This window comes from Montipora foliosa, chromosome 10 (assembly GCF_036669935.1).
Source record: "Montipora foliosa isolate CH-2021 chromosome 10, ASM3666993v2, whole genome shotgun sequence".
NCBI classification, from domain to species: Eukaryota; Metazoa; Cnidaria; class Anthozoa; order Scleractinia; family Acroporidae; genus Montipora; species Montipora foliosa.
This window is the reverse complement of record NC_090878.1, coordinates 34,277,588-34,305,171: the sequence shown is the minus strand read 5'-3', so window position 1 is coordinate 34,305,171 and position 27,584 is coordinate 34,277,588. Positions and strand designations below refer to the sequence as shown.

The 27,584-nt window shown below is 39.6% G+C and overlaps 1 protein-coding gene across 1 annotated transcript in view; it reads left to right on the top strand.

Moving 5' to 3' along the window:
* Positions 1–3,570: 3,570 nt before the first annotated feature.
* LOC137974412 (uncharacterized) overlaps positions 3,571–27,584 on the top strand; it is a 27,148-nt gene continuing 3,134 nt past the window's right edge. The window contains exons 1-10 of the mRNA XM_068821365.1: positions 3,571–3,741; positions 5,744–5,860; positions 6,276–7,517; positions 10,179–10,412; positions 11,549–11,729; positions 13,074–13,149; positions 16,943–16,996; positions 18,533–18,597; positions 18,953–19,080; positions 21,361–21,376. Of these exons, the coding sequence (XP_068677466.1) occupies positions 6,287–7,517; positions 10,179–10,412; positions 11,549–11,729; positions 13,074–13,149; positions 16,943–16,996; positions 18,533–18,597; positions 18,953–19,080; positions 21,361–21,376 (1,985 nt within the window). The 5' untranslated portion in view covers positions 3,571–3,741; positions 5,744–5,860; positions 6,276–6,286. The remainder of the gene's footprint in view (positions 3,742–5,743; positions 5,861–6,275; positions 7,518–10,178; positions 10,413–11,548; positions 11,730–13,073; positions 13,150–16,942; positions 16,997–18,532; positions 18,598–18,952; positions 19,081–21,360; positions 21,377–27,584) is intronic.

Sequence of the window (27,584 nt, the reverse complement as noted above, 5' to 3'; positions counted from 1 at the left end):
TATCGTTTCTGGTCTGCTTACTGAAAGAAGTTAACATGGCAGCATGGAATTTGAATGCACAACATCAAATTCATACATTCAGACTAGGTTTACACTAGAGGAAATTGTTCCGGATTCGTTAATGTTTCCGGATTCGTAAGCGTTTACGCTGAAAGGTTATTTGGATTCCTGACCGTTTACACACAACGACAACTCCGGGAACATTCGTGATAGAATGGTTACCAAGCTCAGTGTTGTTTCGTCGTTCGACAAAGTGAAAATGCCGCCAAAAAAGAAGGCTAGAGTAGATCCAGAGTAGATGCCACTGAGGCAAATTTGAGCTGGACAGATGACGAAGTTGAACTTCTACTAGGAGTTGTCCGTGCATATTCTTCCCAAAAGGATTATGAATATTTAATAGTAATTTGCGTTTCCTCAGAAATATTGCGGTACACATAATAAAATTTATCGCCTGAACCTGAAACAAGATTAGGCAACCGGAGACCGTAAGCATGCAATGTTAGCACCAGATCCTCCATATTGGTTTTACCGCAAACTCAAAAGATAGCAGGCGGAAAAATATCCGGATTCGAGATCAAAATCGTTCACACGACAAAACTTTCCGGATTGAAAAGTTTTCGGATTCAAAGTTCCCACTTTAGATTCCGGATTCAAAATCTCCGGAGACACGACCAAGGATCACGACCTGAACTTGAACAACCTCTTGGACAGGTGCAGGACAAAGGGTATCAAGCTGAATAAGGACAAGTTTCAATTCAAATGCAGCGAAGTGTCGTTTATTGGCCATGTCATGACAAAGGACGGACTGAAACCTGATCCCCGAAAAATTGAAGCAATTGTCAAAATGGAGCGCCCAGATGATGTGCCAGCCGTGCAGAGATTCACTGGGCTAGTAAAGTACCTGTCAAAGTTCCTGCAAGACCTTTCGGAAATGTGTGAACCACTACGTCGCTTGACACATAAAGATGCCGAGTGGATTTGGGGCCATGAAGAGGAAGACGCCTTTGAGAGAATTAAAGAAGCTGTTGTCAAAGCACCAGTGCTGAAGTATTTCAGTGAGAGCGACCCAACCGAATGCCAAGGAGATGCATCCCAGGGTGGACTTGGATTCGTGATGATGCAGTACGGTCAACCAGTCACATTTGCTAGTAGAGCGCTCACTCCGGCTGAAAGAAGATACTCGCAGATCGAGAAAGAATTGTTGGCACACGTTTTTGGTATGGAACATAACCACAACTATGTCTACGGCCGCAAAGTCATTTTATGGACTGACCACAAACCGTTGGTCTCAATCTCGAAGAAACCTTTAGTATCAGCACCTAAGAGATTACAGCGCTTGCTACTCCGTCTGCAGCAGTATGACTACGAGATCCGCTACAAGCCCGGCAAAGATATGCTGCTAGCGGACACTCTTTCTAGAGCTTACCTCACAAAGTACGAGCAGTCAGCAACCGAAGTAGAAGTGGAACACATCCATGCCACACACTTTCTTCGAGTGCCAGAACACCAACTCAAAGAATTGCAGAAGGAGACAGCCTGTGATCAAACCCTTCAAACGCTCAAGAAGGCGATTGTGGATGGGTTCCCTGATACAAAGCAGGAACTCCCAGCAGCCATCCATCCCTACTTCCAACTCCGTGACGAGCTTTCGGTACATGATGGCATCATATTCAAGGGACTGCGATGTGTCATACCTCAGACATTAAGACCAAGGATCAAGGCGCATATCGGCGTGCAAGGGTGCTTAAGAAGAGCGCGAGAAACACTGTACTGGCTCGGCATGAATGCAGAAATCACTGACTTCATCCAGAAGTGTGACACCTGCATGGCTTATCAGAGCAATCAACCCAAAGAACCACTAATCTGCCATGAAGTTCTAGACCGTGGGAGAAAATAGGAACTGATATTTTTACAGTTGATGACAAGAGTTACCTGTTACCCGGATACCCACAGAGCAATGGACGGGTGGAAAATGCTGTGAAAACTGCCAGTACTCTGATCAAGAAAGCCAAAGAGTCCGATTCAGAATTCTTCCTCTCCTTGCTAAGCTGGAGAAACACTTCCACTGAAGGAATGAATTCTTCACCAGCGCAACGAATGTTCGGTAGACGCACCCGAACTCAGCTGCCAACAGCTGAAGTACTGCTGAAACCACAGTCCACAGATACAGGGGCAACAAGGGATCAAATACTGAAGAGGAAAGCAAAGCAAACCTATCATTATAACCAACATGCGAAAGAGCTTCCAATCCTCCTGGAAGGAGAGACAGTGCGAGTTGCACCCCAACCTGGCAATAGGTCACAGAAATGGTTCAAGGCAGTGGTACAGGACCAGACAGATGTGAGATCCTACAATGTGAGAACCGAAGATGGTAGAATGTTCCGCAGGAATTGCAGACACCTTCGCAGCAGCAAGGACCCATTCTATCCCTTCGAACGCAATGAACCAGAAATCAGCCTGTCACCTCAGCCGCAAAGAGTTACTTCAGCGAACATTCCGGACTCCTGTGCAACAGAGTTTCATCTACAAGAGCCTAGCACTGAAACTGTACAACCTGATCAGTCAAGCAAACCGGAAGTTGTAGTGTCTGACAAGCTCCAGCCAGGCCAGCACAGGATCACACGCGCTGGACGTGTTTCAAAGCCACCAAGCTATTTAAAGGACTACACTTGGAAAGTTAAGGTGTATCAGTGGAGAGAACTGTTGTTGAAACCAACTGGACTTTGAAAGAAAGGAACTTTATTTGAGAGCCATGTTCTAGTCAAACGGTATAGTTGTTGTTATTACTGGCTAAATTTTCATTTAGTGCCAACTTGTTAGTTAGTTTGTCAACTTGTTGTTTGTTTGTTGTTTAGTGCCAACTTAGGGCCATAGTTCAATTTCCAACTTGTGTAGATTTTAGTTTCAGTTCTTTTCTTTTACAAAAGGAAAGGTGTAGTGGTCTCCCTGTGCTGTTGTACTTAGGTCACGTGACTATCAAAACCACGCACTTGAGAGCGGGTTGTTGAAATAAACCTCGTAAGAGCTTGATTGAAGTGGCTCATCAGTTTCCCTTCACGGTTTGGAGCTAAGAACGTTACATAGGGAAGCCCAGGAAAGATTATCTCCAAGGCTTTTTGCTGAACACCATCAATTAGGAGGCTAAGATATTGCGGCAAATTTGCCCAACCTGGGGAGGCATACTCCAACACTGAACGGATCAGGCTGGAGTACACCAGAACTAAAAATCCCCTTCCATCACACCTGACTTCTTCGAACAACGCAGTGCGTACAGGCGTTTGCGCGCTCTTTGGACAATGTACTCGCAGTGCGTGCTCCAGCAGAACTTTAATCATATCCCTTAACTTACAAACGGTAGTAGAAAAAAAGCAATTTAAAAGATGAAGGGAACTGGTTTCCTGGGATAACTTGAAAGCTAAAAGTGCCAGGGAGCCTAAAATGAGTCGAAAAATTGTGCCGGTGACTTTCTGTCACTCTGCCCTCTGCGTCTATGCCCCTGGTTTCCTCAGGGGAGGGGTGGCACTGGGTTTTGTACCCGCAAACCCAGGTCCCTTGTGTTCACGAGTACAAAACACGCAAAGAAAGCAGAGGAAAAGTTAGCAAGAATTGCTATAATTCTGCATGAGTTTATTGTGCTGGTGCAAAGAACGTCGCTCTTGTCAGCTCCAGGGGATCAAGGAAGCCTTGACTTTCCGCTGACAATTTCCTTATCCCTCACCAAAGCTTATGCAAAACTGGCAGGTACCATTCAAGAACTTATGCACTCTATAACCTATTGACGCATGTCGAAGAGCGTTTTTAGCTACATGTACTTTGATGTTGATTTAGGTTAGTTTCTTTAGAGGTCGCTACCATCGGCTTCTCCTGAACGGTCCAATTGCACTGGTCGATCTAAATCTATAACTATTGCATAGTCCGTGGGATTAGGTTAGAGCTCGGGAAAATGATCCGGGATTTTAAACAGACTGGTGTACTGCGAGGTCTTTTTTATGTCTTATCCTTTCTCTGGGAAACGAATGAACACCATATCCTAACACCAAATCCTAACATCTAACAAAATTTACTTGTGGTAATCAAAGATCTAAAATCAAGATGTAGCTATTTAACCCTGATATGTATGTAACGTTGAGTGGTTTTCAAAATAATACGTTTAGTAAAACCAAAACCAAAGTAATTACTTTCAATTGGCCAATCAAAAAGGAGGGAGATAATCCAGTAAACCAATCAAAACTCGAAGTAATTACACATAGCTGACACAAAGCGTGGGAAAATGTGCACGCGCAAGCCACGATTGGTTTTGGTTTCACTTCTTATAGGTTGAAAAAATAGCGTGAGAACTTTGAACCAATCACTGAGTGAAGTAATGCAAAACCAAAGCAATTCGCTAATTACTTTCGACACTCAATTATTGAAAACTGCTCTGTTTGTAAGAATATCGCATTTCTGATTGGTGAATAATGAATGCATCAATAGGTTATACTGTGCAAAAGAGGGCTATTAACTACAGAATTCAGGGCCATATCAAGAGATTCAACTGACGAGCTGGCTCATTCGCCATGATCACTGCCAAGCCAAACAAGCCACCAGTATAAGAGACCCCAATATATATATGACTCGTTCTTTCATCCACTGCCGAGCCAAACGAGCCAGTAGTTCCATAGGTCTCGAATGTGGTCCTGTATTCTGGAGTTGCTGAACATGTTTTGGAGTGCAATATTGAAGTTGCTATGGAAACAGTTATGGATTAATTTAGTGTAGTGTCTATAAAATAAAGTAATAAGAAATCATGAATTTTTTTTTGCTCATGGTGACCAAGGTTGCTGCCTAACGGTCACCCGCTCGCCTGGGGCGCCTTATTTGCGAGTGCGAGCGACCAAATTTCTGAACAAGTAGCCCGAATGGGCGCCTTACTTGATTAATCCTCACTCACATGTAAATATGATCCCAGCTGGAATTAATTAATTCTGGGCTCTTGATAAAATGACTCAGGCTACTAACTTTTAATGTTGGAAGCCCGAAGGGCTCCCGGACAATTTTCTTAGGCAGCAGAATTGGTGACCGTCACTCAAAATGTTTTGAAAGTTCTCAAATTGCACGAACTGTAATTTTGAGAACTTTCAAAACATCACTTGTGCCCATAAATCACAAATGTACCCGTGTTCATAAGGTTTCCTATTAACATACATGTATCAGAGTTTCTAAGGAGACTATATGTGAGCCTTTTAGTGAATCCAGTTAGTAAAACTAGCAACATACAGCAGCTAAAACTTATATTACCATAATTTCAAACTCTTTTCCTTCATAAGTGTTCGTGATGAAATGGTATATGAAATGAATCACATAAGAACTGCAGATATGAAACCAAGTGAAGCTATGATCTTTGCAGTTATGAACGCAATTTTTACAACTGCATAGAGAAGCCTGAAAATGTCAACCCCGTTGAAGTCCTTAATTTTTCAGGCTTCTCTACGCAATTGTAAAAATTACGTTCATAACTGCGAAGATCATAGCTTCACTTGACAAATGTTCTTGTTAGTGACCAAATATAAGATCTCATTAAGATTCAAATTTTCATAGACCTATGCTGAATAAAAAAATGATGATTATTATTATTTGTAATTATCAAATTCCCCCACAAAGCCTTTCACTATCATATGTGGAGTGGGGAATTTGAGCCAAAAGTGACAGGTTTAAATTGACACATAAATAAAGTATCATCATCATCATCATCATCTATTTTCAGGGCTCCGAAGTCCCCAATTCCCATCTTTGGACAAAATGGAGGAATTCAACAAGCAAACTGATATATTTGCCCTTATTGTTTATTCATGACTGAAAGAGCTTTGCAGTATTTTATAAGGTATCTATGAAAAGATGACAATAGAGTGTTTTCACTGACATGATCAGTAACCTTGTTTTTCCACCGAAACAAAAGAAAATGTTTGCATAATAACAGAGCTGAATTCCTGGAGGATTAGTTGGGTTACACCAACATGGCCGCTGTTCCATTGTTTAGGAACACCAACATGATGTCACATGAAAACCCTTTAACTGACATAACATTGATAAGTTTCTTAGAGCTCTGTAAAATATCAAAAGAATGAAAATTTCACACCTTTTACAATATTATTGACTCAAGCTGGCTTTAATACCATAACGGTATTAAATTTGCCATATGCTGACCACAATACAGATTAACTTATGTTGCTCCTTCTTATCTAACTTGTAATTTACTGCTGTATACTCAATACATGTACAGTTTTTAATCATTGCAGATCTTCTTGGAATGGAGACTTCGTCGCATGAACTATCGATAAAATTTTGGGAGAGTTCCTCGCAACACAAGGAAATACTGGATGTTACTCTGTTAGGAAGTGAATGGAATTCATCATCTGGTGGATTGTCTACATTAAACCGAGAGCTTGCAATTCATTTGGCTGAACATCCGATCGTTAGGGTTTCTCTTTTGGTTCCAGAGGGTGTTTGTAATGATAGAGACAAAAAGGAGGCCCGAAGTTTTGGGATCAATGTTCTCGATGCAAAGAAACGAACAGGTTATGATCCACTTGACTGGTTGTGCTTCCCACCTGAAGGTCATAAAATGGATGTTGTAGTTGGCCACGGTGTGAAACTTGGCAAACAAGTACAATTCATAAAGTCACACTTTGAAAATTGTACTTGGGTTCATGTTGTCCACACTGCTCCTGAAGATCTCAGCAAATACAAGGGATATGCTAATCCTACTTCAAAGGGTGAACAGAAGCACTGGGATGAGGTTGATCTTTGCAAATGTGCTGACCTTGTTGTTCCAGTGGGGCCAAGACTTGAAAAAGCTTACTCTTCCTATTTGCAGGGGTGTAAGAAAAGTGAGGATATTTTCGAAATTGTTCCAGGTCTTTTTAATAGAGAATTTGGTGATTTGGTTCAAAATGATAAAAGTGATAGTGATAATTTCAAAGTATTGTTATGTGGGCGGGGTGATGAGGAGGACTTTGAGCTGAAGGGATACAACATTGCTGTTAAGGCGTTCACTGATCATCGGCTGAAAGGGAGAAGTTATGATCTTTTGTTTGTTGGTGCCCCAGATGGGAAGCAAGACAAGGTGAGGGAACGACTTTTAAATTTTGGAATTGTCGAAGACCAACTGACAGTGAGAAAGTTTGTACACAGCCGTGTGGGAATGAAGCACCTTCTTTGTGAGGTTGACCTTGTCATTATGCCTTCCAAAACAGAGGGATTTGGTCTTGTTGCCCTTGAAGCCCTATCTGCTGGTTTACCAGTTCTTGTGGGGAGTAATTCAGGATTTGCTAGAGCAATAAAGTGCATTCCTTTGGGAGCATACAGCATAGTTGATTCAGAAGATCCAGTTAAATGGGCTGAAGCAATTGAGGGTGTCCGTAATAGACACAAGATGTGCCTTGAAGAAATCAAATTACTGAGAGAGTTCTATGGCCAGAAGTACTGTTGGAAAGAACAGTGTGAAGCACTTCTTGACAAGTTAAGGAAGATGGTCCATGGTACAGTAAATAATCATTTACATCTACCGTATTTTAATTTGTGTTAAAGTCTTGTGAAATGAAAGGAAAGGAAAGGAAAGGAACTTCATTTAAGTGTCTAGTTGCTCTAGTGCTGGAGCACTAATTGGCGACACTGTAAACTGAAATTAACAAAGAAAGCAAATCAAGTCAAATGTTGGTTTTTCAGGAGAGGGGAAACCGGAGTACCCGGAGAAAACCTCTCGGTGCAGAGTAGAGAACCAACAAACTCAACCCACATATGACGCCGAGTCTGGGAATCAAACCTGGGCCACATTGGTGGGAGACGAGTACTGTCACCACTGCGCCATCCCTGCACCCTAATAGTTATTAAGAGAGCAGACCCTGATTCATTTTCGGTGTCCTGTCCCTGTGTAAACAATAGCAAGGAATTCTGTTCTACCATGCATGTTTGGCTGCCCAAAATAATGATGATATTCTTCCTCAGATTGTAGTCTTGCTTCAGTGTTTTGTTTTTCTTTAAGCGTTGTCCTCCTCTAAAGGTCTTTTCAAATTATGAAATGTCTGAAAATTATTTTTTTTTTTGCAAATTAAAATATAAACACTAGGAAATTTCTGAAAATCGTTTTTTTGCAGAAATATAAACATTATGACTTAGATTATTGATTTGTTAGAGATTTAAGTCCGTCCAAATTTTTTAAAAGCCCTGAAAAATGCACATGTACAGGATCATGGCAAAATCGTGACTTGACCATGAAAACTTTACTTGGTGTTTTGTTAGCTTTAGAATGTTGCTTAATTAAGTGTCGCCCCCTTACGGCTACAACTCAAAAATTCAGCCCAAATTTTGAGAACTACTTTTAATTTACCCATTGATACCCTGTTCCCAGTGGTTTTTCTTGAGCCGTGAGAGAGCCGCGAAGCGGTGAAGATGAGTCCTAAAGTGGTGAGAAGTGAAAAACCTCTGGTTACCTTGGACTTGAATCTCATTTTCATGCAGATGCCAGCTGTCAAATTGATAATTGCAAAAGGGACCAATGGCAACTTAGCAATAGCACGTCCCTTCAGTATTACCAGTCAAGCGAACCAATCATATTGATTTGTGTGTTCGTAAAAAAATTAATATAAACCAATGCGAACCTGAGGGTCAGATCCTGACCCTGGCGTCTGCATGAAAGTGCAAGTCCAAGGTAACCAGAGGTAAAACCAAAACAAAAGTAGATACTTTGGCCACTCAAAAAGGACGGAGACAATCAAGTAAACCAATCAAATCTCGAAGTAATTACATGTAACCGACACAAAGTGAGGGAAAATGTGCACGCACGAGCTACGATTGGTTTTGGTTTCACTTCTGATTGGTTGAAAAAGTGGCGCGAGAACTTTGAACCAATCACTGAGTGAAGTAATGCAAAACCAAAGTAATTATCTAATTACTTTCGACACTCAATTGAAAACCACTCTATATACCACACAAGTGAATAGTGCTCTCCATGCATGCTGATTGGCTGACTCGGAGGTGATTTGCCAAGTACTAAATTCACGTCTGAGTAGCCGGCGCATGAGGTTGGAAATTTCTGACCACATTGTACAAATTTAATTTTATAAAGTAGTTTTTTGGTTATATAATGCTTTTTGTTGAACTTGTGTGGTATGTAAATACCACCTCAGTGTCGGTGAACTTTGGTGAAGAATTGTTAATTATTGTTTGACATGTTTTGATTTTATATGGTAACCATATACTTTATCTAAATCCTGGCCAAAAAATAATTTTCAACGTGTGACCTTGCAATGGGGGTTCAATGCTCTAACGAACTCACTCAGAGCTATGAAGCCACTGGAGCTGGTCATTAATGTGGGTTCAAATTTCCCCTGATGAATGAATTTTTCAGGCTTCTCTATGCAATTGAGTGATGAATTTCCAGGCTTCTCTGTGCAATTGCTAAAATTGCATAGTTCATAACTGTGAGGATCATAGCTTCACTTGATTTCATATCCGCAGTTCAATACTATGATTCATTTCATTATACTTTCGTTCATTTACTTGCGGTAGAGCAAAGTAGTGTTTTGAAGTGACCTTTTCGTTGACATCACGGTCGCAGATCTTAAAGTCTCTTTTGTCTCTATAATGAGTTGGTCTATTCCAGGGTGGTGTTTCTGTTAAAGGAGTTCCCTTAAGTTTGTTGTGGCCATCCCCTTTGAACAGTACTTGTACTTGCTCAGTTCCCTTAACATCATGAAGTAATTTTAATGATATGTTAAAATATCCACTGCTGAGCCTATTAGAGGGTAGGAGCAAGACACTTGGTTGTGAAGGGTGAATAGTTTGTCAAAGTAGCTGTCCTTGAAGGTCTGCTGTCAGGGAATAAGAGGTATATTTTAAGAGGTATACAGAAGTACACCAGCTAAATATTTTATTGTGCTGTAACAACACCTGCACAATATTATGAACTGACTGAACATTGCCACAATAAAACTAAGTTCATGTAAAGTCGATAAGAAGTGTTTTCATCAAGAAGATCATTTCAAGTCATTAAAGCTTGGAAAAAGTGTTCAGCACATCAGCCCATATCATGTTCATTCAATATTCAGGACAATTCTTGAACAGATTGAACATTCAAGTACTGGGTAAATTTCTGGTTCTTGCTCTTGTTATAATAAAAATTTATTATTATTATTTATCAGAGAGCTTTACTTCTCAAGCGGCAGCTGCAAATGGCTTGGTTGAACAACAGCCAGAGAGTGAGAGACTTGATACAGGCCTGCACCTAGAAATCCTTGGAGTACACGGTAACCAAACTGATCTAACAGTAATGCAACAGTATGCTGGTATTAAGGAAAGTGCAGTGATCTCAGGCAGAGAAAATGCCAAGAAGCAAGAATTAAAAAGAATTTTCGAATTCAATGCTGATGCTGAAGGTACTGGTTGGAGTTTTTTGTTTTACATCTCACAACTTAATCTTAATTAATTAGTGTTATCATTGCAGCTATATAATACCATTGTACATTAGAGTAGGTTTCATGTTCACACGCTGAGTGTTATTCTTAATTTATTTATTTACACAGCATCCATATATGTACTGTACTGTATACTAATAATAATAATAATAATAATAATAATAATAATAATAATATTATTATTATTATTATTATTATTATACTTATTATTTGTTGCATTCGACAAAGGAGAACACATCCTAGTCATGTCATTCCGGCTTGATGATGTCTCATGGGCATCCATAATTGTAATGCCATTTGATTTCAGTGTTTGGACACCATCTACATGTAGCTTGGACTGGCTAGCTGGCACAGAGTTTTGTCTTCATGATTATTGTTAGTGACCCAGAAAAACTGTCCGTTTTTTAAACTTTTGAACTGGAAATTAGCTTGTGGAAAGTAAATGATAAATGTAGCATTTTGTCTTCAGTTAACAGTCTATGACAAAGGCAGTGAGTAATTATATTAATAACGTTCAAAATTCCTCATACACATACATGTAGTTTGTTTGACGTTGTCTTTAACCCTTTCATCCCTTAACAGGACCCCATTCACGATTGATGAGTAAACTTGTCTGGTGTTAAACTGAATAAAAAACCCTGTTTATAAATGTCACTCTTAGGACAGAAAGGGTTAATTAATAATTTTAAAAATGAATAAAACTTAGCAATCAGCAGAGATTCCAACCCTCCCATTTTCGCTGGAATCCTCCCCTTTTGGTGAATATTTGTAGCCTCCTGTTTTTGCTTAATATTCTCCTCAGGCTGGTTTTTGAAACCTTGTTTCCTACAGCACTTTAGCTATAGTTCTAAAGAAAATTTTTTCTTTCCTCTATTTTCCATTGACTGTGATCTCAAAATGCAGGAAATGGCATCTTTGGGGCACATATCTTTTAAATTTTCCCAGGACCTCCCTAGGGGCTACACGTGTGTATGTCGCACCTGAAATCTCCCTTTTTTAGTTGACAGCTGCAGGGTTGGAATCTCTGAATCAGATATTACTTAGTCATGCTTATAATCACAACAAAGATTATTTATTTATAAACTTGCAATCCTCAGCTGTACCACACACAAATGCAAAAATTCAAGAACCTGAACGTTTTATACTGAACAATTATTGGGATGAGTTCTTGGAGGCACGATTAAGAAAACTTGCAGTATTACAAGTTGAACCACAAATGCAGGATTTAAAGATAAAGAAAAATTTAACCGATCAAGAGCAGCAAACAGAGCCAGTGAGGTCAGCTGATTTTCTGGTCATAACAAAATTAATGAATGCATGCTAGCTATAGACTTACCTAAGGGGTGTTGTGTTAAGCATCATCCCCAAGCATGTGGTATTTTGAACCGGAGGCTCCCACCCTTCTTGTTGAGACTAGGCTCCTCAACTTTATCCGAAATGGCTTTGTTAATTCCAGCCTGTTACAAGCTACTGCTGTCCCTCATAATCAAGGATGATGACTTCTGTGTTGTTTTCTGTAAACATATAGCTTGCTTTGATTCCCCAAAATAGTGCTCTTTGACATCAGGGTGCATAGGCACATTTATTTTCATAGATAGTGTAATGAAGAGTGTTTTGTTAGGCATTCTCTTCTTTTCATGGGTGAACCCCAGTTCAAGTTTCACCTGCTTGTAATGCATACATGTAGTTACGTAATGTCCTTGCATTGTCGACTAACCAGTCACAGAGTAATTCTAAAGTTATTACAATCAAAGTAATGATCTGATGAGGTTTGATGAATCAAACATTACAAAATATTATTGTTAATAGTTATTGCAATTCCCTTTTATCAATTTTTATCCAATGCATTTTATTTTAGTATTAAACCCATTCATTTCCTTATTTAATTTTGTGATCATGTTTATGAGGGATGTACTTAACTGTGCAGAGTTGCATATGAGCATTGTGTAAGTTTGGAATAATAACTAACATATAATATTTATTATTATACATTGTAGTCACCATCTGTCTTCTCATTGGCTAAAAGCCTACAGTTAATTCTGGGAAACAGCGCAACCTACAGATTATTCACTAATCTGTAGGTTGCGCACGCAATGCATGATTTCCAAGAGCAATGTGTTTGAAAATAAACTGTGATCGCTGCGATAATGCATTTGTCGTTATTTTCTTCAAAACAATGTATAATAAAACAATTATTAGATTCAGTTTTTGTTATATCCGGAATAGTCAAGGTCTCGGTTAGTGTTATCAGCCTCAGCCTTCGGCTTCAGCTGATAACACTTACCTTGACCTTGATTATTCCGGATATCACAAAAACCTCATCCAATAATTGTTTATAATAATGATATATTCTACTGGTCTTAAGGTAGCTAAGAGTTTCTCACATTCTTAAATCTCTGAATTATTTTAAGTCACTTTGTTAACTACCAGCCAGCCTTCTTGTGGCCTTTCCACTCAAGATCTCGAGATCGCGTTCCACAACAACGGAACCGCCAGTTATGCAGACAATATAGCCAGGTTTCACCCCTGAACTGGTGCCGGCATTGACGAGTTAATTATCGTGAAGGTAAACTCTTAGTGTCACTCTTAAGGTGAAAGGGTTAATGATAGCATGATTTATAGTTTTAGGTGTGAAAATGATGCTGCAATACTTGAGAAGAAGGAGAACTTCACCCAGACGATTCCGGTCCTCAAGAATGTAAGGACCAGTAGCCATTTAATTATATTCATTTAGTTTTCATTTTGCCATGGTTGGATGCTCAGAATAATTTCTTCATTATTCTGGCTGGCATTAGAAAAACCCCATTTATTATACTGATGAAATACTAGAATTTTGCATTTTACTAAAATATCATATTTATCAAGATTCACTTCTTGGAGTGAAGATATTGTGAGGATTTAGGTGTTGTCATGGTAATTAACACGATTTTTTGAAGCCAATAAAAGTGCGAGCTTCCCCTTTATTGTAAGATACTGTATTAAAATAATTATAATAATAATAACAATAAATAATTGTTCTCTACTATGTTAAATAGTAGTTGGTGACCACCACACCATTTCAAAAATGGATTAAACAGTCAAGTTGTTTATAATCTGGACATTTCTTCAGTCTCTGTATAAAAACAGAAAAGTACATGGGTGCTTGGGGATACCAATTTTTCTCTCATGAGTAAGTGCATACTATCACCTTGAAGATAAAATTTGTATCCCCGTGCAGCCATGTAATATCCTTTACATAATAATCACTCGGAGGGGTTGGCGCAGTGGTAAGATCTCTGCCTTCCAACCCTAAGGTCCCAGGTTCCATTCTCGGTTCTACCGAGACTGGAATATGTGGCGATCTTCTTTCCCGCTAAAGTTCACTCAGCTTTCCATCCTTCCGAGGTTGGTAAAATGAGTACCAGCATGCATGGACTGCTTAGAAGCGGCTGCAATTTGCGCCTGTATGTGCTTCCGGTCCGCTGGGGGTAAAAATATCATTGTAAAGCGCCTTTGAGACGTTAGTGAAACGGCGCTATATAAATGCACCACTTTACTTTTTTTTTTTTTACTTTTAAAATTATTTTGGACTAAGATTTTCCTGGAGCTATAAGTGAAGTCAAAAGAACAAGAGCTAATGAGTTAATTAATGAATAATGCAATCTAATTATTGCTTTCAAAGGCATATTAATTAGGTATACGAAAAATTATGAATGTGATTGCTGATGGAGTTTTTCAATCTGCCATGGCCTTTACATGGCTATGTCAGATTAACTCCATCATTTTAATACTTGTGCTCAGCCTTGTTATATGAGATGAGTGCTTGTTAAACCCCACTTATTTAATCTTCCTTTGCCCTTTTAAGGTCAGGGCATTTTTCCAAATGCCTTGTGCTTGTCAGCCTATTAAGAATCCTTTAATTTTAATTTGTTCTGTCTACTGATCTATCCATAGAAAAATTGCCTTTTGGGAAATTTTCAATGGATTTGAGGCTCATGACAATTAGATCACAATTATTAATTACTTCAACCTATCTACTGAAGTTGATCTTTTCATGGATTTATTATAAATACAAACCCATTGAAATCAAATGCAATCTAATGCCGTTACTACAAACTGAAATAAAATTCCAGAACAAAACCAACCCTTATGATTATGTTCTTCTCAAGGAGATCTGAGTCTGTCTTAATAGTCTGTGGGTCCTCAAGTGAAACAGGCATGTATGAAAACCAGGAACACCGGAACACTCCGGAACACCCCGAAACACCGGAACACCCCAGAACACTCCGGAACACCCTGTAAGTAACCCAAAACCCTCAATTTGGCTAACCCTAGGCCTAGCTAGGCCTTAAGTTGGTTTTTAGGCCTAGGGTTAGCCAAATTGAGGGTTTTGGGTTACTTCCAGGGTGTTCCAGAGTGTTCCGGTGTTCCTGGTTTTAGTACATGCCAGTGAAACAGCCTCCTCTTTTTTCAATGCTATACTTCTTTTTCGATTATTTAACATGTAACATGCATGGATATTTTGCGAGTTGCGTAGTATTTTTCTGAGCCCCGCAGGGGCGAGGAAAAATATGAGCAATGAGCAAAATGTACGAGAGTATTATGTGACTGTTAAACCATTAGTAGTGGTACTGGTAGTAGTCTTTTAATATTTCACTGGTAAAATACATATCAAGTGTTACATTGATTATATAAGTTACTATTAAATACTTTAAAAAGTGCAAAATATACATTAACTACTAATATCTAAATTGTAATGAAAACTAAGTCTGTTAATAAAAGCATTTTTAAAACGCTCAGTATTACAAATCGGAAATGTAGGCTAATGACTTGTCTAAGCTTAAGTGTAGCAGGGGAGGAAGGGAGTGATGTAAAGGATGATGTTTCCACTCGCTTAATTTCTTGAAAATACCTTTATCGGACTCTCCTAAGCAATAGGCCATTTGCACTAAGAGGTCATGTGACATAGTTTTCATGAAAATGAAAGCTATATGATTTTGCCTTCGAAAAACGATTAGTGGGTCATATCTTAAACATAATAATAGTGATTTGGTTTTTCAAACCCGCACCATTTTCTTAAAATGAGTAAGTTCCTCGCTGGTCACGTGACCGAAATGTGATTTTTAAAATTATGAATTACTTCTTTCTGAACACAAGCTTTGCACTTAAACTTCAAGGAGGATGTTGAAAAAATTATGTGCTAACGTTTACAGCACATCTGAACGTAACTATTAAACGTTTAACAAGATATAAGCAAAAAGTAGTTTTGGCTGCCATATTGGAGGGCAAGAGTATGCCCTCCAACATGGCGGCCAATACAAATCATACTGCTAAATGTTGAAAAATCAAAGTGCCATAAAATATCTTCCTTAAATGCGTTTCCACTCAAATTTCGGGTGTAAGCTAATTTTTATGTGCTCTGTCAATTTTTTGCATCAGCAAGGTTCCAACTCATTGTTTAAAGGAAGCAAATTGGTCACATGACCTCTTAGTGCAAGTGGCCTATTAATAATGGAAACAGGTTTTGACAACGATCAAGGAAACATTGTGTGGTATTAAGTTCTGGTGGAGACGAACCGTATACCGATATTCCGTACATAAGCTTAGGCAAAACTAAAGTGCTGAATAAGTTATCCATCTCCGCTTGACAATACCGGGCCGCGCCGCCTTCCTTCCTTCCTTAGAGTTCTTAGAATGTATAGACACTTTGTTATGTGTGGCCCACTTATTCTTGACATGAATGGAGAACCTACAATTTTCCTGAAAAGTAACCCCTAACATACATAGTTCTGGATGTTGCGAGATATTTTGTACTGTCTGTAGTACATTATCTTGCTTCAATTTTATTTGGTAAGAGTGTTTTGAAAACAATGCAGCATCTGTCCTTCAGAGCTCATGCAAACGATGTAAACAACACAAAAATCCAGCCAAAGATCTTTTTTTGATGGAATAAACAGAGTGACGAGTGACAAGCAATGACAAGCTAAATTTTCAGGCTTTGAATCATGTTGAAACAAATTATTTCTTTCATTGAAAAAGTCCCATTCCATCCGCATTTGCTCTGTTCTAAACCGGTTAGAATGGGACACTGCAGTGTATTACAGTCTCGTATTTTGTGCGTTCTCTTGACCAAATATGGTAAAATGGCGTGATAGTGGAATAATAAATGTAGTTATTACATAAGGTTATGGGTGCAGATCTATTTCAAGTTGGAACAAGTAAGAAGTTGTAGCATCTTGAACAAACTCAAGTTACTGTTAGGGTAGTACATGTAGCTAAATAAATTCAAACTCAAATTAATGTACCCAAACCTGTGTTCCAGTTGCCCTTTTTAAAGGGAAGGAAGGTGCAGGATTGCAGAAAAATAATTCAGTTTAAAGGAATTAGGCGGCGGCACAAGACACATTGTCAGGTGCAAATGAGATATGCAAGGTGGTTTTCTGCAACCCAGGTTTCATGGAAATCAGCGAAATTGTTTTAAATTAATTTTTGGTTTAAATTTCTGTTTCTAGGCTTTGACCGAAAAAGAAGAAGAAATAAGAATACTTCAACAGCAGCTGCAATTGGTAAGAACAATTATATTGTATAGCAAAACTAATGTATGCTTGTAATTACAATGCAGACATAAGGAAACAATAAGGGAAGCCAAAGTGTTCTAAAATGTGCTTTAAATTTATAAAAATTAATAGAGCTAAATTAAAGGTATGAGTCAAATTAACTGACAGTTATTTTAATAAGCATTTCATTGCTTTAATTAAGACCTAATAATTGTTAGTAGATCTTTATGAGCTATGACTAAAAGTTAAACATTCAGCAATTTGCCCAAATTGATGGATAATGAAGATGAAGGTGACAATGACTTTTATTCGTTGTCATAATTCCCGTTAACTTGCTCTGTGAAATGGCGCTGATACTGCTCACTGTATTAAAAAGCGAGTTATTCTATGCTTGACAGCTGGTAAGTAAGCCTCGTGCTGGTGTAATTCACCTTGTAATGTTCCTTTTATCTGTTTGGTTGGTTACAATAATATTATATTAATCTTGTGACTATCAGCTGCTTATCTCAGGTCATCAATGTGACTTACTTCCTTAAATTATTATTGTAATCAAGGTCATCCGCACACTGAACATGTGACCCCGACAAGAGTCATGTCTAGAATACAGTTGATAGTCAATAAAAGTTGTCTGGTAATAACAATAATAATAATAATAATAATAATGATAATAATAATAATAATAATGATACTACTAATTATAATAATACTGTAATAATAATGATAATAATAGTAATAATAATGATAATAATAATAATAATAATAATGATGATGATGATGATGATGATAATAATGTTCATAGTCAAGTAAAGCCATGATCCTTGCAGTTATGGCCACAATTTCAGCAATTGCGCAAATATTGATAGTCTAGTACCAATTATCAAGATGCTATTGAGTTTGTGTGTGTTGCTTATTCTTGGCTAGCATAGCCAACTTTAATATTTCAACCTAATACTGTAAGAACATGTTCATTGTAAATAACAAGTTTGTCATGAGTAGTTGTCTATCAAAAAGATTATTTTCCTGCTCTGGAAATATTTCAATTGAACACAACTTTTTGGTTCGTTCGGCAATGGAAAATTTCCAGGAAAAAGGAACTTCTGAAAAGGTACCCTTTAGTTCTGTTTTCTCATTGGGAAGTGTCTGATGGAAATCTGTGTTTCATTCGCGAGGTCTTGCGGCTATTCATGGCTATTTTTGAATTTTGTCACGCAAAATCACACTCACCGGGCAGTGGATGAAAATTTCCCTCGAAAGTTCTGAGATTTTCTGGTAAATGGAAAATGACCATGGTCTCTGGTCACATGAGCGAAAATGCTATGTGAGGTTTTCACTTCTTTTATAGTCATGTGCAGCAGACTGAGTGGTTAAGACTACATTCTGTTAACTTGCAGTCAGATCTAGTTGTTAAGGCAAATGTGTTATAGACAACTTTTAGCTGACTGTGGATGATTATCCACAAATCCATTCACATGGACAGCATGTAGCTGATACATTCACAGTGTAAGTGAGTTAGTTCACAGAGCCTTGGGTTTATTGTTATTTCAGATCCAGATGCAATCATATACTCAAGAACCCACCGCATCCAAATCAGATAAAATCTCACTCAAAAAGTAAGATTTTTTCATAAATCTCTCAGATAGCATGCACACAGACTATTGTTGTCCAATTTAGGGAGTTCTGTTAATAGGTATGGTACACTAAATTTCAAAGTTTGGTTTTGTTGCTTATAATGAAGATATCAGAAAATAAATTACCTCATTTTCTGTGAGTTACTGTTCCCTGTTTTTCCCAGTTAAAATAACATTATTTTATTATTTAGTCTGAGTCGAAAAAATGTGGCCTGAAAATGAGTAGGTCCTCAAACGTAATATTATGGATTTTGTCTTAATTTTGTGTTGATCACTAACTTCAACACCAAACATTTAATTATGTTTTGAAGTACCACTAATTTTGTCTTTTCAACAGCTTTCAGAGTGGTGATACTATTCTTCTTGTGTTTGATGATACATACAAAAGTTATCTTGTGGTGACCACTGGACCGACTCTTTTCTTTCTACATCCTGATTCATTGGATCAGCTGGACCTTGCAATGAGTAAGTATCAAAGACCAACTTATAATAATTATTGTTATCATAACTAAACAGTGTCCAGATTTACGAAGCCCCCCCCCCCCCAAAGTTAAGATGTATCCTAAGTGCTGTTTTCTCACAATACCCCACAGTTTTGATATGAATAGCCTATTGTTAGAAAACAATACTCAGGATACATCTTAACTTTAATATGAGGGCATGGGATCAGCTGGATCTTGCTGCAAGTGAGTACTGAAGGGTAACTTATATTAAGCAGTTATAAGTCAGAATTAATTAAAGGTTTGATGGCTTCCATTTGGTATATGAGATTTGCCAGCAATTAGGTTTTGCCTTGCAGCTTTCAACCATTAACATAATTTCGGCCTCTTTTCATAAAATTGTTTTGCCTGTATTTTTTATAAGACTTGTGACAGTTCTTTGCAGAAGTTACTGAATAAAATTGCATTATTCTTTTATCCTTTATTTCAACTGTCACCTTTCATGTACATTTTTCTTTGATCCTTATTCGCAAGATAGCGTAGCTAGCTGATTGAGGCAGGGAGGAAAAGTAAAAGATTACAATAAAAATAGAGTCTGAGACAACAATAAAGAGAACAGATACACAAACATCAACATACAGCCTTTGCTAGCATCACAGCCTCCTCAAAAGCTATTCCGGACAGGTCCCTTGTGACTGCGTCCTGCCATCTCATCCTTTTTTTTTAAATGACAGTCAGTATACATGTATGTATATTACAAAAAAGGTACGTGTACATTTAAAATACATGTAAAACAAATTAATGTTTGATTAAAATTAAACCAAAAACTTTAAATTTAATATTTACTAGATAATTAAAATTAATAATTAATTTAATTATGCAAGGCAACATAAGTATTCTCTACTGTATGAAAATATTCAGTAGCCGATTCTGCATCCTTAAATTTATATTTTAAGGTAGAGCATGATCACTGTCAGGAATACTATTCCATATCTTTGCACCATTATGTGGGAAGGAAGTTTTCTAATGGACCATTCTCAAATTCTTAAGATAGAACAGCCACAGAAAATCGTGTATTGTGATGATGTATTTTTGAAGAATAAGTAAATAAGTTGGAAATATTTGGAGGCAAAATTTACATTATTTTATACATCATGCATAATATTAAGACAAATTGTTTTAAAATAAAGAAGATTAAGAGGAAGAACATTTGATAATTTGAGCAAGCACCATTATGTGAGAAGGAAGTTTTCAAATGGTCCATTCTCAAATTCTTAAGATAATTTGAACAAGCACCATTATGTGAGAAGGAGGTTCAAATGGTCCATTCTCAAATTCTTAAGATAGAAATTGCCAGCCACAGAAAATCGTGTATTGTGATGATGTCTTTTTGAAGAATAAGTAAATAACATATATCAAATACAAGGTGTTACAAATGAACCCACTGGGAACTTGGAAAAATCAGAGCCCCAGATGGGATTCGAACCCACGACCCTTCGTGATCTAGTACGGATGCTCTAACCACTGAGCTACTGAAGACTCTATGGTGAGCAAGGGTGAAATGTGGGTATTTGACTCGAGCTGCATCACGCAGCCATAAAGTCTCCAGTAGCTCAGTGGTTAGAGCATCTGTACTAGATCACAGAGGGTCGTGGGTTCGAATCCCATCTGGGGCTCGGATTTTTCCGAGTTTCCAGTGGGTTCATTTGTAACATCTTGTATTTGATATATGTTAATCATTGTCTTACATTCATAAGTAAATAAGTTGGAAATATTTGGAGGCAAAATTTACATTATTTAATACATCATGCATAATGTTAAGACAAATTGTTGTAAAATAAAGAAGATTAAGAGGAAGAACATTTGATAATTTGAACAAGGTACAGCAGGTATATATCATCTAAAGGGTTTGAAATGAAACAAACAAAGGGAACGTTTTATCAAAACTTTTTCCAAATTTGTCGGAGCAGCTTGGCCCCAGACAGTTATAATATAGGACAAGTAAGGTTGTACAAGAGATTGATACATGTTCAATAAAGTGGTAGAAAGGACAATAATGCCTTATTCTTGCAAGGCTACCTAATAATTTGCTGATTTTGGTGAAAATATATTGTGATATAATTAATGCGTTCAAGATAAGTTTGAATCAATGAGGACACCAAGGTATCTTGCACATTCTTTCCTTTCTAAGGAGACAAGAGAGCTAGCACTATAATGTTTCATATGTATTGCTAAAAATGCCATTAAAAATAATGAATTTGTTTTGATTTTATTTTTTTATCACGCTTCTTTTTGTTCGTTGCAGGTGGTCCTAAACAAAGGCAAGTATATCACCTGACTTTAGATGTCTGATTAGGATGACTATGAAACCACTTCTTGAGCTCTCCCCCACCCCCTAAAAGATATTATAAATGCATCAATAATGATACAGTATTGTTTCAAATGAAAAAATAAACAACTGAAGGTGACACACCATATGAACACCAACCTGGTGTGCCCAACACATTGCGCATGCCCACAGCCATTTCACCCAGTCAATTGGCAGCCGTGATCAGCTGTTTCAGCCTGTTAATGAGCCTCATCAGCATGGTATAGCCAAGTTGAACATACCAGGCGGGTGTTTTACTTCTCTTTCTCTTCCTAAAAACTGTGTATCAATTATATTTACATGTATTTAATTTGCATCAATATGTTTTGCATAAAGCAGACTAACAAAATCTGTACCTTGCTTAGTATTGGCATTTTTGAGCATTTGTTGGAATTTATTTGTAAACACAAGCTTAAAAAACCAACAGGTCGATCACAGATATCTAACAAGTCACAACAGTTTTTTTATGCAAAATCACTCTCACTGGGCAAATTTCTCTCTCTCTGTCAACCTCATGCTCATGGAACCGGTTTGAACCGGTTTTTACGAACAGCACTTCGTGTACACGTCACATTCCGTTTCCCACACCCTCCCCTATTCATCACTGAAAGACGGATGAATACCGGTACAAGTACATACAAACATAATGTCAGCAAAGTTCAAACAAAGTTCACAGTAGGCAAATGAACAGTTCCTCAGCAGTTCAGTCATCATCCATCAAAGCTTCCTAAATGCGCAACCGCACCGCGGTTGAGGGAGCCGTTCTTGGCCTAAATGTTGGCGCATCTGCGTTCAGCTGAACTTGTAGTTCCTTTGGTCAATCACATTGCAATTCGAGGGGGTATAACTGTTGCACCGCACGCTCTAGTGTTCCCCCTCCAACACGAAGCTTGGCCGCTCTTACGAGCCCATCTCTTCCCTCAATAAGCTCTTTGACCACACCCAGCTTCCACTTATTCCGGTCACTGTCATCTCCTCTGATTATGACAACATCACCAGGTTTCAGAGTAAGGGTCTTGCTCTGGTGGTTTAGGTAACCGTTATGTCGCTCTCGCAGACCTCTAACATATTCTGTAGACCACCGTTTCCAAATAATCTGCTTACAATGTCGAAGGTGTTTGGCTCTCTTCCTTAGATCGTGTTCATCAATATGATGGGCGTCAAGATCTGGTATTATGTTGGACTGTGGGTACAGTAGAGAGTTGGGTGTCAGATCCGGAAGTTGGTGGTCATCTTCAACATAGCTCAGGGGCCTTCCATTGAGAGCCACTTCTACATCTGTTATTATCTCGCTCAATTCCCGCCAGTTAAGGGACCGACGGCTGACGCTCTTCTGTAATGCTTGCTTCACTAAGCCAATGAGGCGCTCAAACTGACCGCCCCACCACGGTGCTCGACTGAGGTTGAATTGCCAAGTAATGTCACTCCTGGCATGGAAGTCATGGAAACACTCATCCTTCATAACTTTCTGCAACCATTTAGCAGCTTCAGTAAAGGTTCGCCCATTGTCAGAATAAACCCTGCGGGGCCTTCCTCGCCTTGCAATGAACCTCTTGAAGCTCCAGATGAAATCTTGCGTCTCAAGGGTTGGTAGTAGCTCAAGGTGTATTACACGGGTAAGACTGCAGGAATACAGGAGCAAGTAGGCTTTCCCTTGCTGCTTCTTAGAGACTTTGTAAGTCAAAGGGCCAGCATAGTCAACACCAATCACCTGAAAGGGGGTTGTCCCTTCTGTTCTGTCTTCCGGAAGAGGGGCTACAGGTGGTGCAGCACAGGCCACAGCATGGAAACGTCTGCAGTGGAAACAAGCTTTCACAACTTGCTTCATCAGTCTCCTCAGTCGCTGTATCCAGTACTGATCTCGCACATTGGTCATGGTCAGACTAACACCACCAGGCAGTGTAGCAAGGTGAGCTTCTTCAACTATCTTCTTGGAACAAATGCTTTTGTCCAACATGTAAACTGGATAATGTCCCTGGATACGACCCCTGCATTCAAGCACGCCGTCAGCATTAGACTGCAGGTTTAAGCGCTGTCTGTCTTCTTCAAAGGCATTTATCCCCTCTACTCGCCTCTGAACTCTTTTCTCCCAAAATGTCTTCTGCCTCTGTATCTCCAATGTGGTCAATGGCCCTCTTAGCCTCTCCAGCATGATGAGATGCATTATAAAGGAACCGGTTGATCCATACACCTATTCTCAGCACACACCCTATGGATGATCCTAGAAGAAGAGTATCCATCTCATCATTTTCTTCTTTAGCCAGTGCAAACACTTGTTTCATGGGCTTCATCTCAGCAGCAGCCTCCTGTGACACCTTGGTTACAAATGAATTCTGGATAGCCACTGTAATGGGTCACTGAGCCATATTGGTCCCTTCCACCGAAGGGTATTTTCTTTTGTCACTAGCCCTCCTCTACTGGCGAGGTCCACCAGGCTTTCACCAGATGGGATGTGCCTCTACTCAACAGCCTCATGTTCTTTGATCTTACAGATTTGATTTCCGACAAACTGTTTGAAATCTCCCCCTTTCAGTATCCAGTGCAGAGCTACTGAGCTGTCTAGCCAAGCAGTCATCGAGGTCACTGGGAGACCAACCAATGCGTCTGACACATTCTTGATCAAATTAACTGCCATGTGGCCAGACACCAATTCCAACCTAGGAATGGTTAATCCTTGTTTAGCAAGGCGACTTCTGGCTGCAACAAGACCTTGTGTAATGCAGGACCCTTGTTTCACCTCAGCATAGACTACCGCAGCTACTCCCCGTCCACTCGCATCACCAAATGCATGAAGCGAGATCTCTTCAATTTGCTCCCCTGCTATTACCAGGGTTCTAGGCACATCTAACAATCGGGGAAGATTCTTCTCCCACTTCTGATATCTAACTGTAAGTTCCTCAGGAAGCATCTCATCTCAGGCACACTGAGCATCACAAGCCTCTCAATACAATTGTTTTCCGTGCAGGGTAACTGGAGTGGCAAACCCGAGGGGGTCATAGATCTTGGCGACTTTACTAAGGATACCCTTCTTAGTGGGAACTGACAACTCCACAGGGAATTCTACTCCAATTGTATCGCAGTCCTTATCCCATTTCAAGCCAAGTAGACCACACTTTCCAGGCTTCATTCCAAGCTCTTGTTTTGCGTAAGTTAGTGACTGATCACTGACTTCATGGTCAAGTTCTAACTCCCTGGCATTTTAGTTCCATTTGTGTAAGATGAAGTGAGCAGATCTAAACAAATTAGAGGCCTTCTCCTTCATTTCACGCGCTTCACTAACACTCTGGTCCCAAGACAACAGGTCATCCACGTAGAGCCCATTTTCAATTTCGCTCACACACTTGGGGTCTCCTTCGCGATGTGCATTTAAATGCTCCTGGATCACTCCCCCCAAAAAGAAGGGTGAGGGTCCTAAACCAAATAACACACGAGTGAACTGCAACACAAAGATCTCCTTAGGGTTTTCCATGTTTACCCAATGGAACCGAAGTGCATCCCTATCTTCCTTCCTTACTCGCACTTGCAGGAATGCCTTCTTGATATCTCCGGCAATAGCCACCGCATGAAACCTGCCACGTACAATCACTTTCCACAGCTGAGTTTGGAGTGGAGGGCCAACATTAAGACACTCGTTAAGGGATGGTGCAGTAGGCTTGGCACGTGCAGAGGCATCATACACTATATGCATCTTGTTGGTCGCTGCGTTCTCCCTAATGACTGGCTTGTGAGGAAGGTAGAACTCTCTCCCCACCACTGGTAAGTCTGCCATCTCAACAATGCCTTCTTGTAGTTGTTCTTGGATACTGTTGTAGGCCTCCAGCTGCCCGTTCCTCTTCAACCTTCCCACCAAACTTTCTAGACGCTTCAAACTGCCTGCTTGATTGTTAGCCAAGGGAGGGGGGTGGTTTCCCCCACCTCAAAGGAGTTCATACGGAAGAAAGAGCAACCAAGAAGGAGTTACCTATTCACATTATACTTGGTGCTGGAGAATACACTAAGATCAAGATGGCTGGCTATCAGCGAGTGGGAAAGATTGGTGAGCCAGTTGCTGAACAAACGAAATTCGGGTGAACAAATTATTATGAACAGCGGTGGAGAATCTGGGCAGGGTAACATCTTCCTTGCGGTCAGTGGAGACCAAAGCGTTGTACATGAAGAGTTTGTTGAACAGCTTCAGCGAAGTCGGGAGTGGTGGTACGAGACTGGGCTACCATTGAAGGGTACTTGGCCAGAACCTCAGGGTAATTTGGGTTCTCCACAGTTAGAATTTCCCTGCGGTCAATCTTTGTCACAGATACTGGAAGCACAGTTTTTTTGTTAGTATCACTGATGTCAACATCATATATCTCAACATTCTTAGTGACAAGTCCCACAATAGTCTTGAGACTCCGCGGCACTGTTTCTGCAGGCTCGATGTTCAGCAGTTCCACCTGATAGGATGAGATGTAAGAGCTAGAGGACCCAGTGTCCAGTAGAGCACGACACATTATGTTATTCACCTTGACAATCACAACTGGGTGACACACGCCTTCACCTTGGGAGGTGGTCATTGCTGATCCACCCTGAGAAGCACTGCCACAAATTGATGTGTGATATTTTTTCTCGCACTCAGCACAAGTGCTTTGGCTTTTGCATTTGTCAGCTCTGTGTTTCTCACCAGAAACCTTTTCCTCTCTGTCACTGTCAACAGTGTGGGGCAATTCACAGATTTGTGGCTTGGATCACTGCAATACACACACCCATAGGGAGCAGGTGAGTACCCTTGAGCTTGGAAACTTTTCTGTTGCCTGTGACCTTGGGTGGATGGTTCGCTACTCCTGCAACGCAACCACAAGCTGACAGAATCCCCAGTTCTGCCCGCCTGGCTTTCCTCGCACTAGATCGGCCATGATCCCGGGCAATTTATCAAGCACTCCTCTCACCATTGACTAGCATTCTGTTGTTTTCCCCAGTGTCTCAAGCGATTGCACATACCCCTCACGTGAGTGGCAATCCATCGATCGCCAACCGAACCTTTGGTTCAATCATTTCTTTCAAGTTCGAAAATTTTGTATCAGCTGGTAGGTCTGCAGAATCCACTTCCACTTCGAAAGTATTCCAGAACGACAACCAGTTTTCCAGCTTCCCATTAAGCTTTGTCAACACAAGCTTCGGTAGCTTGACTTGGGTTTTGGTCACTTTTGTTGCACCGTGGTCATTCTGGTATTTCGCTTTCAACTCGAGCTGTTCCTTCTCAAATTCCAACTGTTCCTGTCTCTGCCGAGCCACTGTTTGCTCTTTCTGAATCTGGTCGGCCTCATATCTGTTCTCGATTTCCTTTGTATGGGCTGCCAGCGTCACTATGTCATCGTCTAACTGTTCGAGTTTCACTTTGATTTCTTCGGTAAACTTATCGTTCATAATATCGCTCACTGTCTCACCTTCTACGAGCTTCTGCCCAGTAACTTGTAGTTTGATATTGTTGATAGCCTTGTAAATCGGTTCCAAAGTCTCCCTTTGGTGCTTCATCCTGTCAATTCGTCCGCTTTCGATTGCGTCCTTGGTTTTTGTCCTCATCAATTTCACTATCTCCAGATTCGCCTTTAGCTGCTTCACATTTGCTTGTAAATACGCCATGTTTTGGAACGAGTCCCATTAGGGGTGCCAGATGTTGGAATTTATTTGTAAACACAAGCTTAGAAAACCAACAGGTCACAGATATCTAACAAGTCACAACACTTTTTTTAATGCAAAATCACTCTCACAGAGCGAATTTCTCTCTCTCTCTCTCTCTGTCAACCTCATGCTCACGCAACCGGTCCGAACCGGTTTTTACAAACAGTACTTTGTGCACGCGTCACATTCCGTTTCCCACACGTTAAAATAAAATTTTCTGACCGCAAGTCGTATATTTAGAGGTCACCCATTCAAATACTAACCTTGCTCGACAGGGCTTAATTTCAGTGAACTTTAGTCTTACAAAGCTGTCAGAGGCTCAGAGGTCACACTCAAACTTGAGGTGAAAAAGAGGTTGTAAGGGAACTTGGAAATGATCAACATGTCAGCCTCGAAGCCAATGTTTCTCGATTCTCTTTTATTTTCTTTAATCTTTGTGGGATTTAGTATTTTACTAGTAACCACATGTCTTCTCAGGGGGCTATTTACCAACGACATCTACCATG